Source organism: Vipera ursinii (genome assembly GCF_947247035.1).
Source record: "Vipera ursinii genome assembly, chromosome: 6".
Classification (NCBI taxonomy): Eukaryota; Metazoa; Chordata; class Lepidosauria; order Squamata; family Viperidae; genus Vipera; species Vipera ursinii.
The window spans coordinates 44531279-44543471 of NC_139515.1; the positions used below are offsets into that span (position 1 = coordinate 44531279).

The 12193-nt window shown below is 35.4% G+C and overlaps 1 protein-coding gene across 2 annotated transcripts in view; it reads right to left on the reverse strand.

The window, feature by feature from the left end:
• PTPRR (protein tyrosine phosphatase receptor type R) overlaps positions 1-12193 on the reverse strand; it is a gene marked incomplete at its 5' end in the record, with an annotated part of 101090 nt that overhangs the window by 7763 nt on the left and 81134 nt on the right. For both annotated transcript variants that reach the window (XM_083366644.1, XM_083366645.1), the window contains 3 exons: positions 265-375; positions 11076-11213; positions 11532-11611. In XM_083366644.1, the coding sequence (XP_083222770.1) occupies positions 265-375; positions 11076-11213; positions 11532-11611 (329 nt within the window). The remainder of the gene's footprint in view (positions 1-264; positions 376-11075; positions 11214-11531; positions 11612-12193) is intronic.

The window sequence follows — 12193 nt, forward strand, 5'->3', positions numbered from 1 at the left end:
TTTAATTTTTAATTAATGGGGTTTTAGTTAAGTTCAGGGATTAATTTAATCTTAGTTTTAATCATTTTTAATTGTATATGATGTATTTTAACTTTTAATTTTCCCTGTAAACCGCCCTGAGTCCTACGGGAATAGGGCGGTATATAAATTTAAATATAAATAAATAAATATAAACCTTTATTTATATTTAGTTCAGTACTATAGGTGGTGTGAACTAATAGCTACATACAGTGATTTGAAAAACAACAATATAAAAAATAGTACCTTTAATGTTAGATTGCGGATAGTGTAATTCTCACATTCCTGCACACTGTCAACAAGTACTTCCACTTTTCCATATATTCCTCTCTTCTCTGGCCAATACAGCACACATTTCTAGAAAAAAGGATTAAATAATACTTGATCAAACAAAATAAGTCAAGTTTATTTTTTTCTTGAAAGTAGTAATTGTCACAAATATTATGACAGGCATTGTAACTGCTTCATCATTAATATTTCTAGAATTTTACTTGGTAAATTGCTAAGAACATGAATTGACATAACACCTGTTTCCATATCTTGTAAGCTTCCCTAATAACATGACTATAGGTTGGCATATAAATATTTCAGTAAACAAAATTGCAGCAGAAAGTTACTCTGTGGAGAATTTTTGTTCCAAGATCCCTAGAATCCAATTTAACTTATATTGCTACTTTTAAATGTTTTTTTAAAATAAAGAAAACAGTGTGTTTACTGTCAAAACCATGTAGTGTTGATCATTAGGAGTAAGATAATTGCTTAAATGATGATCTAAACACAGTAAGGCCTTCTTAATAAATCCTTTCCCTGGAATCAAATGCCTGAATGCCTTATAAGCTTTCAAAAAGAACTGCTAAGATTTACCTCTAAAGGAAATAAAAAGAACAACCATAAATAACTAGAATTATGTTTCATCAACTTTCAGAATGTTTCTCTGACAAACTTTAATGATTTGGCTGTTACTAATTATTAGAAAATTTGAAGGCCTACATTTAATTTGTAAAACTACATATTTTATTTTATACTTTGATGGTTTTCTTATATCTACCTATAACCAATTTAGTGGTTAAGAAATCTAATACGGACATAATGTTTTAAAAATTAAAAACAAAAAGGCTAAATATATGTACATTCCCAAGTTTTAATTATGTTTTATTTATCTAATAAGGACATAATGTTTTAAAAATTAAAAACAAAAAGGCTAAATATATGTACATTCCCAAGTTTTAATTAATTACTTTAAATAATTATTTTATTTTTTATATCTGGCAAAGTTTAAGACATACTAATTTCACAATCATCAATAATATATTTTTTTTCAACTGTTGAATGTATTAAAATTATTTTCAATTTTAAATGTACAGTGAGTTGAATCCATACTTAACAATGTTAAATAAATCTGTGCCATTAATTGGACATAATTGGTTATACCCAGTAGTTCCATCCTGATTGCAAAAGGTCTTGAACTCCAGTTTAAATAAAGTTCTAAAAATAGAGATGCCTGTACCCTAAACAAGGCCCATGCAATAGGAGAGCAGGTTCTTGTACAAAGAAAGAGAAATAATCTATGTACTAAACGAAATGAAGATTATAATAAATACCTAAAATAATGTTATTCATATAACCATTCTTTAGTAGCTAAATGGCTGTACTTATCATTATCCAAAAGTAATGAATTTGCTGCACACCAATGTCTGGAACAAAGCAATTGCAAACAAACAAACAAACAACCCCCCCCCCAAAAAAAAAACCCCTATTATTTAAAGCCTTACATGATAGCCCATCAGTTAAGCAATGGGGAAAAAAGCTTTTATAATAACTACCATAATCATGACATTACTTTTTAACAATCAATATTTTTCACTTTTGTAAAAAAACAATTTCTTACCTGATAGATATTCAGCATTTATGTGATGTTCGTTTACTTTGTAACATCAAATTACACTGACTAATGTAAGAGGGTCCATTCAAAGAGAAAGTTGGAGCTGCCCTCTGGAAATCAAAGAGCCCTGCTACTAACCCAGTTAAAGCACTGCCCACCTTTTAAGCTTGTATTCAAATGTTCAGGCTCCTAGCCCATGTGACCCAGGGGATCCTTAATTGCATGGAAAGACTAACAGTGATACAAAAAGCCATCATATATGCCTTCCCCTCCCTGGGAAGATGTGTTCTTGCCAACATTAAGAAAGCCAACATAAAATATTGCTGCCTATTCAACATCCTTCTGTGATTTCTTGATAATAGATCAACTATATTCAACTCCTTAAAAGCTAAAGGAATGTTTTTCTTATCTTGTTCCCAGACGTATAACTGGCAGACAGCTTTGGGTGGACAATGAAATATATTGTTCACTCTTAGACTATCTACCTCACAGCTGCTTCTAACTTTCAATATGGCCCAACAGATTTATTTTTAACACGTTACTGTTAGTATTCTAGCAAGATCCACATGGCACTGAAGAAGGAATGAAGGGCAGTTTGTAAATCCCAAATGCAAATATTATTATATCTGCTAATATGCAGCAGAAAATTAGGAAAACAGTTATAAGCATATTATTGATGCTGTATCATGAAACCAGTTAACCCAAGCCAGACAACTAATGAAAGCCATATTTAGATGCAAATCTGGAATTCAAATTCACATGTACCAGTTTGCAGTACTGTGTATTTTATGAATTTTCATATTTTCTACAATTGTTTAGGCATTAGTCACATTGTTTGGTAAACAGATGTGGAGGTCAAAAAAGTATTAACCACAATCAGTACTGATACAAAATCTATGTAATTGCACAGAAACAGGAATTGTAATTCCAGAAATTATCATTAAATTTATTTTTATATTGCTGTTTTATATAAAAGAAAAATGTAAGCCATCTTCACTAAAACAGTTAACACTGGAACTACATTAGGCACAAGAGATAAAACTATATAATGTAAAGCATGATGATTTGTAATTTTCTTTTCTTTTCATTAAATTTCATTTTATTCTGATCTTGTATTGCTACAAGTGGCAGCCTGAAATGCTAATTAGAAAAACATTTTAATGTACATGTTAGCTATTTCTTAAAATACTGTCTACACTAGTTTGAACATAGAGTTATAACGCATCTTGGTACACATGAATTGCCTGGAATAAATCAAACACAAAATTAAACTAGCAATCTCTTGGACACATTGAAATTGCCCAAACCCTCATTAAAACATGGGTAAATATGCAACCAAATGGACTGTGCAAAAAATGCCCCTTTTAAAATTTCATTGCTGAATTATACAGTTTCCAACTGTGTTTTATCAGACTCTAAATATGAAATCCTTAGGTTAACTATAAGTCTATAATTATAATTATCCAGCAACACCCAATACCTTAATTAAATAATGTAGTTGCGAACTGCTAGAAATATATTGTGATATTATTAGGCTAGACAGAACAAAAAAGAAGCCATGAGATGGAAAGGAAAGAGTGTAATGAGTGGAATTTTGGAACCTTACACAATGTTTGTAGCATGGTAAGTTGTGACATTCCGAATCTCATAACCAACCCCTAGTAGTTCTTACTGTAAAGCCATGTTGATTATTGGAAGTGATAGTTTAGTAACCCACTGAGAGCCATCCCTGGGTATATATCTATCTGGAGGATTTCAGTAAAAAAATCCATTAGTAAAGATGAGAGGAAAAGCAGCAGATGTATAGTATATTGAGTAGAGTGTGCAAAGGTTAGATCACATGTTCTTGTGAAATTTGACAGAGCAACACAGGTCCTAGAGAAAAATGGAAAAGATCCAAACTTCATTGATCAAAACTGGTTAAGAAAATTGAGATTCAGTTCAGTTATCAGTAAACTGAATCTTATTCTAGCCTGCTGTAATAAACGTGACTCCAGACTCTCAGATTACTACAAGAATGTTGCTATTCTCAAACAACACACCAGTTCTGCCATTGATAATTTGGGTTGCTATCATGGAGGCATAGGGAGAAGAATATTCAGAAGCTTTATTGTCACTACTCAATTCTTCCCAAGTAGGAATTGGACTTTGTTTGAGCTCTTTTCTATTTGTGGCTTTTAATCATGTAGAATACAGAAATTTCTGTTGGAATGGTGATTTTGCTCCAATTCAAATCAAAATAAGAAACATATTATGCCTGTGTTTTAGCCTGAAGGACATTGGCAACTATAGCTCTTAGGGGTTTTTTAATCTATCTTTCAATTTATCCATCTCTTGATTTCTTTGTATTATCTATTCTGATTTATTGCTTGTAAATAAATCTTCTTTTCTTGAAGATCATGTCCTCTTCTTTGATGTCATAGTTTAAGAGGGGATTAAATACACTGATGGAGGGAAATGTTATTATGACGACTAATATAAAAATCATTTTACTATTTCAGGTAATAGAGTTGATGTACTATAGATTATTGTGGTCATTCCCTGCATTCACAGAAATTAAAACTATATAAAAAATAGGACAATCCAATGAATACAGTACCATGGAATACTGGTTGGGAAGAGCTTTGTAACATTTTGTCTTAGATACAGATTCTAACTACACAATGCAACTAATAAGTAGCTGGACAGATAGAGGCACACGACACATGCATCTACCATGCTATCACATATTCTCTGAACTGGCTGTTACGATATAAGAACCTTTCCTCATCACGAGAATTAGCTTTTGCTTGGATCATAATATGCCATCCTAATTCCCTTTGTTGTTCTGGCTAGCTAATAAAATGGATTGTTGCAGTTGGTGACTGTAGGAATGCAATGGAAGAGAAAGTAGAGGACTGTGAAGAGAATAATCAACAATGTTTTTCTCGTCCCTATTCTAAGATATGGTAACCTCTAAGCATCTTCCAATGTGTGATTAAGATTGGATAGGTCACTTGGACATACTTTCTTGAGATTTGTGATGAGGGGAGAGGCAAACCAATTTATACTAAGTCTGTGATGGATAGAGTAAGAAAACCTGGTTATTTCCCACAGACTGCTAATTTTCTTGCTTTGCTATACAAGGTTGCAGAAGAAATAACCACCCCCAAATGTTTTGGAGGGAGGACATGTTCTAATCTAATGTCATTAAAAATATTCCTATTTTCCTTTCAGGATGATTAAGGGAAAAATGTGTGAAAGGTTTCTCCACAATATTACTGCTATATAAAATCTGCTTCTGGTTTGATAAACACATTACAAAGTCAAAAATATGAGTTATTGAGATATTCCAAAAATATGACTTATTGAGATAAAATGTGTTTATTTAAAATAGAGTGACTATTGAATATATATTTTTCACCTATGCTTTCTTGTAAGTATTTACTGAACTCTTTATTGGGTAATCTGTTCTGTTTCTCAAAAGAAATTATGTAACAGAAGAAACAATTTCTGCCATATAAACTATTCTTATAATGATTTGATCAAATATGAGAAGCTCATATAAACATAAATGTCCACGTAGCCTGGGAATTCCTTAAGAAGTCTCAATCTTTTTTATTATGAGGAAATTGCCACCGTCAGTCTAGAACAATACAGAGAAACAGTATTGTATCGAGTGGGAGCAATTCAGGTAAACACAGGGCTTCCTGATATGTTGAAAATTACTTTGTATTTCTTTTAAATCATTCTTTTCAAGCAGTGTTAGAAGATTTTTTTTTTAAAAAAAAACTTTTCCTTTGGGGAAAATATTTGTTCTGTGTACCATATTATAATAGGATAGGTTTTTAGAAGTATTTCGATCAGTCCTGATAATGCACTACTAATAATATTGCATATTTCTTCAGAAATTATTCTTTTATATGTTTTGAGATACACATGTGTTAGGATACTCCTTGTATAGATACCTGTCTACACTCTTTTCCTTGTTAGAAACCAATATTTGTTTCAATAAACAAATTAAACTATTATTTCAAAGTAGAGCTCAACTAATTTCTGATAAATAGATCATTTCAGTCAAAGAATACAGCAAACATCTAAGGCAATAAACTATCCCTAAAATATTAGAGCTTCCATATTTAAATACAGATTTAATCAAGTTCTATCCCTGACAAATCCAGAAAGAGCTGAAGAACTTTGTGTAATGCTGGGAGGTCACAGTCACAGCTAGGAATATTGTATCTATAGACTGATGGCTAATATAAGCAGCACTTTATGGTCATAAATGGCTGAACTGGTTATTATACATTGAGTAATTATTGATGAATGGGATTTTCATAGCATGACAAGAGAAACTTAGATATGTTTCTTAGATAAGTTTCATAGGTAAGGGCAAATTTCCTAACAGTGAGAACAATTAACCAGAAGAATGGCTTTTCCTTCAAAAGTTGTAGATACTTCATCACTGGAGATTTTTAAGAAGAGACTGGACAGCCACTTGTCTGAAACAGTATAGGGTCTCCTGTATAATAATAATAATAATAATAATAATAATAATAATAATAATAATAATAATAATAATAATAATAACAACAACAACAACAACAACAACAACAACAACAACAATTCCCCCATTGAGGCACTACCTTGACATGGTTGTGGGGCTTGTGTACTCTCAGGAAGATGAGAGCTATGCCAGAGGTTCAACCCTACTGGACAAAGAGTGTCTCTCCCATAAAAAATATGGTGAGACATAAATTTCAGAATACCATAATGGCTTGGATGTCACCGGGGTTAACAAGGTCCACGCTAGATGTTGGAGTTCCTGGATATCTGGTGAAAAATGGGTTACAGGACTCGGGACTGTTGGCTGAGCAACCAGGGCCAGCAGCTGCAGAACTATTGGAAGAAAAGGTGTTTACCTGTCACAAATACACAGTGATTGAAACAAAGAAATAATTATCTGTTATTACAGATCAAGTCCAACAAGAAGAGGATATCTAAAATGAACGCACCAGTTCTGGAAAGAACAACATCCAGAATCAGAAATAACAGAACAGAGACTAGCAGATCAACGCCTATTTATAATATGAAATAAAGTATTCACAGAAACAGAATAGGATGAACTGCAAAGGTTTACCCAGGGCAAAGAAATCAAAGCCTTGCCAGAAGTAATTCAGAATGTAGAAGCAAGCCAGGGGGAGTTGGCAGTGAAAGAATCCAGCAGAGATATACAACTGTTCTCATTTGAAAACCAGGCACCTCTTCCTCAGGAAGAACAAAGCTTTCTAACTAAAGAAATAAAAGAATTGAAGCAAAGAATAACTGAGCATCTAGAACAGCACAAAAACAACGGAATAAGGCTGCCTGCATTGAAGCTTGTTCCAAAGAAACAGCTAGCACAAGCATTAAAATATGCAAATACTGCAATATCAAGTAAAAGCACCAATTTACTGCAAGAAACAAACCAACTAATGTACAGCACAGCTGCAGTTATAACTGAATACCTGGGATGCAACATCAACAAAGAAGAAAAACAAACGAACAGTGCACCACAAAGATCAGCAAGTTAAGATCACATGCAAGCTAGCTAGAACAGATGAAAGAAAAGAAGCTGAAGAACAAGAAGACCAAAGAATATCTAATCAAGAAATAGCACTTAGAAACAAGGAAGAACAAGGAAGCACTGGAAATAATAAAGCAGCCATTAACAGCTATAGCCAGGAAAAATCAGTAGATACGAAGCTTGAATTGCAAATTATAAGCAGAACCTCCAATTTCAATCCAATCAGAAATGTGTCTACCAATCCATCAATGGAGAAACTGCAATGAATCAGTCAGTACCTGACAAGGAAGAAACAGTGCAGTTCTGGAAGCAGATATGGAATAACCCAAAGAAACACAACAAGGATGCGGCTTAGTTAAAAGAGGTGGATGCAAATAAAACAGAAGTTGAAATGAAAGAACTAGTAATAACAATGGGATATAAATGGGATTTTAAAAAATGGTAGAAAAAGAGCAAGGAAGATAAAAAATTGGTCAGTACCAGGTGCAGATGAACTGCATGGGTTTTGGTTGAAACATACTGTTCTGTACCAGCCTGCTACCGGCCCTGCAGAAAAGGCAGGGACAACCCCTTTACAAACGGCAAGAGGCTGGAATTATGCCTGCCAAATTTATAGCTACAAAAACAAACAAGACACGAACCAAGAAACAGGAGCTTTAAGAAACAGGAACTATCCAAGCGGTTGCCTTCAGCAAACCAGCCCTCCCACACATTCCCCTTATATAGAGTTCAGGGCGTGGCTTCTCTCTGCCTCCTTCCGAGGAGCCCCATTGCCTTCCTCTGTTTACTCCTGATTGATTGCCTCCTGCGTCGGGCGTCCTTGAACAGGGCCAGCTGTGGGTCATCTTCATCCACGCTGTCAGGCTCACACAGCTGGCTCTCCATGGTGACCAAGTGGGAGGGGCCTGGCTGAGGGCTCTCATCAGCAAGATCTTCAACCCCCTCAGCAAGGTCTTCAACACCCCCCTCCTCCTCTGAGTCGTCCGACCCAACTGCTGAACCCACAGGCTGACCCTGAATCACAACACATCTAACTGTTATATACCCACTCATTGCCAAGTAGTTCAACAATATACTACAAGGAGGAGAAATTGAAAAGTGGCTAACAACTGGGAAAACCTACCTAATAATGAAAAATCCAGCAAAAGGGGCAACACCAGGCAACTACAGGCCAATTACCTGCTTACCAACTTTCAAATTGCTAACTGGTATGGTAGCTGATACAGTACAACAGCATCTAGTTGAAAACAATGTCTTTCTACCTGAACAGAAAGGAAACTGCCCCAATAGCAGAGGAACAAAAGATCAACTCTTAATAGATAAAATGATCTTGGAAAACTGCAAGAAAAGGAAGAGCAACCTGAATGTGGCATGGATTGACTACAAAAAGGTATTTGACTCTCTGCCACATGACTGGATAATCAAGTGCCTAGAAATAGCAGGAGTCAGTAGAAACATCAGAAAATTTGTGCAAAGATCGATGGCACAATGCAAGACACAGTTGCAGGTCAATGGTGAAAGACTGGGAGAGGTTAATATCAAGAGAGGAATATTCCAAGGAGATTCATTATCACCACTACTATTTGTTATTGCACTGTTTCCTCTGTCAACAATACTGAATAACTCAGGACATGGCTATCAAACATAAAAAACATCTGCCAGACTGTCCCACCTCCTTTACATGGATGATCTGAAGCTGTATGGAAAAACATCATCTGAATGCTGCCAGGGCATTAAAAAAATAGCTGGGAAGGCAAGACCTGGCAATGGCTAAGAGCAGGAAAGTTGAAGAAAGAGACTGAGGGACTAATTCTGGATGCACAAGACCAAGCCTTAAGGACAAATGCATACAAAGTCAAAATTGAGAAGACAGCAACAGACAGTAAGTGCCACCTATGCAAAGAAGCTGAAGAAACAGTGGACCACCTGGTAAGTTGCTGCAAGAAGATCGCACAGACTGACTACAAGGAGCGGCATGACAAAGTAGCAACAATGGTGCATTGGAAGATCTGCAAGAAATATCATTTGCCTGTAAGCAAGAACTGGTGGGATCATAAAATAGAGAAAGTCATAGAAAATGATAAAGTTAAACTGCTCTGGGACTTCAGAATTAAGTAGACAAGCACCTGCAACATAACCCCCCAGACTTAACAATTATCGATAAGAAAGACAAAAAAGTCTGGATAGTGGATGTGGCAGTGCCTGGAAACAGCAGAACAGACGAGAAAGAACTGGAGAAGATAACAAAATACAAAGACCTACAAATAGAAATAGAAAGACTGTGGCAAAGGCAAGCAAGTGTAGTACCCATAGTAATAGGCGCCTTGGGTGCAATCCCAAAACAACTGGAGCATTACCTAAACACCATTGGCATTGACAAATTCGCCATTAGTCAGTTGCAAAAGGAGGCCTTACTAGGAACTGCTTCCATCCTGCGATGATATCTGTAATACCATCAAACATCCACATCTGCCTATCCCAGGTCCTTGGTAAGGACTCGATAGGTGGACAAAAATGCCAAATCCAGTCTGTTAGTGAGAATTCAGTCCAATATGGCTGATCCCTTAGTTCCTTTCTCTACTTTTTGGGAGACATAGTTGTCTGCTAGGTTTGTCAGAAATCTGTTCTTCCACTTGGTGCAGATTTTGTATTCCAGTTGATGTCAGGGTAATTAAAGTCCCCCATTACTGTTGTGATATGCTTCCTACATACCTACCTGACTAGCAAAAAGTCCATCTATTTCCTCTGTTTGGTTGGGTGGCCTATAGTATACACCTATGGCAATGTCTTTTATATTGACCCAAATGCATTCAAGACAGTTTTCATCATTGTTGTGCTCTATTTCTGTAGAGATGTAGTTATTTCTTATATAGAGGGCAACTCCACCTCCTCTTTTATTTTATTTTTTTTCTTTTAAATAATTTAAATCCCTCTAGCTGTGTCTTCCATTTGTGAGTTTCATCCTACCCAACTTCCATAATGGCAGCAATATCATGTCTGCCCTCAACAATATCATGTCTGCCCTCATTTACCTCAATTTCTAATTCACCCTGTTTATTGCTCATACTCTGTGCGTTGGTGTATAATCATTTGAGTCCTTTATGACTGACCATGTGTTTACTTTCCCCCGAACCTGTGTGGTGCCTGAGTTCCCCTATTTCCTTATCATCTGTTTGATTAGTTCATTTGATATGGCACTCACTATTAAAAGCTTCATTTTGCTTGACAGCAAGGTTGATATTCTTATCCACACACACATTTATGTTACATACACTGATAGCCCTATTAGTTTTAGTTTGAGCAAGGGGTTTCATAGAAGGCATCCAAAGTCCCTTCCAGCTCTATTCTGAATTGAAATTGACTCAGGACAAAATTATTTCTTATGTTGCCATTTCAAATCTGAAAAGTAATTTGTATTTTTTTAAAAAAAAGAATGTTTTGCTCATATTGTATAGGCAACTTTGATAATGTTATCCACACTAAATTAGTTAAGGTGTTTTAATAGAGTGCTATGAAAAAATAATAGGGTCTTGAATATTTGATAGTAGTGTTGGTTGTATTGGGTGGTGTGTGGTTTTTTTTTTTGAACTAGACAAAGTGTCCGTGATTGATTAAGCTAAGAAGTCTTACCTCATTTTTCTCCTTCAGCTTTGTGATCATAACAATAACAGGACTGTCTTCTTGCCATACCATCAGCCAGAAATCATTTACGGTATTAATCATAGGACCCTGAGTTGCAATGAAAGCCTTCTCCTTGCCAGCATAACCCTAATTTAGACAGAGATGGAATAGTCATATTAAAATTTGTGATTATAAAGGGCTGAGAAGAAACAAGAAGAGAATTAGCATACCTTGTACAATGCTTCAGTTAAAAGGCCAATACGTTTTGGTACAATATTTTATGGAATGATTGCTCATTTCTATACAGTACATACACAGTCTACTGTCTACTGTCAATAGTAAAAGGCAGTGGAAGTTGGTGGCAGAGTACTAAGTTAGGTGTTCTGATAAGAGAAGAACTGAATAGGAAGCATGAAGATGAAATATATGTTGGCAAGTCAGCACACTGCACATCAGTGTACTTACTCTGATGTAGTTAGCATTTATGTAGGTGTTCAAAACATCCCCTGGGTTCCTTGGTTTCAAATATACCCTGCTTACAGGATCTGTAAAGACAACACAGGTGGAAATGGAAATGAAAACCTAAAGTAGTAAAGGGAAATGTCATAAAAGCATAAGGATTTTTTTTAAAGAAGCTTGATGATTTATGCAATGATATTGACAGCTATAGGTATGAGGGAGTGTTACAAATCCTTCCAAACATTCCAGAAAAGCTGTGAAACAGATACAGTACATGAAGGATTCATACTGTCTTCTGTCTGCTTTTGAGTTTTGTGCAAAGGGGAGGAGAACCTATTTCCGATATGCATGTCATCTATGCGCAAGGATAGATAACCCAATTTTTTTTCAATATTTTTGAAGACTCAGAAGTATGAAGGGAGAAAGTACATTATATCCTTCTGAGAAAATCTGAAATAGCTATCCAGAAATTAAAGCCTAGTTTTATCACAGAAATGTAATTCCCAGTCTCCTATTATGTCAGATAAGGGTGTCAGAGGTTTGTGCGTACATCTCTTATTGTGACAGTGGGAGCGATAAATTTTGCCTCCCTCCATTCCTTCAGAAAGGCCACCACTTGCTTTGGGAGGCACTGCTGTTGAATTTCTACCTGCACCAGAACTAACTAT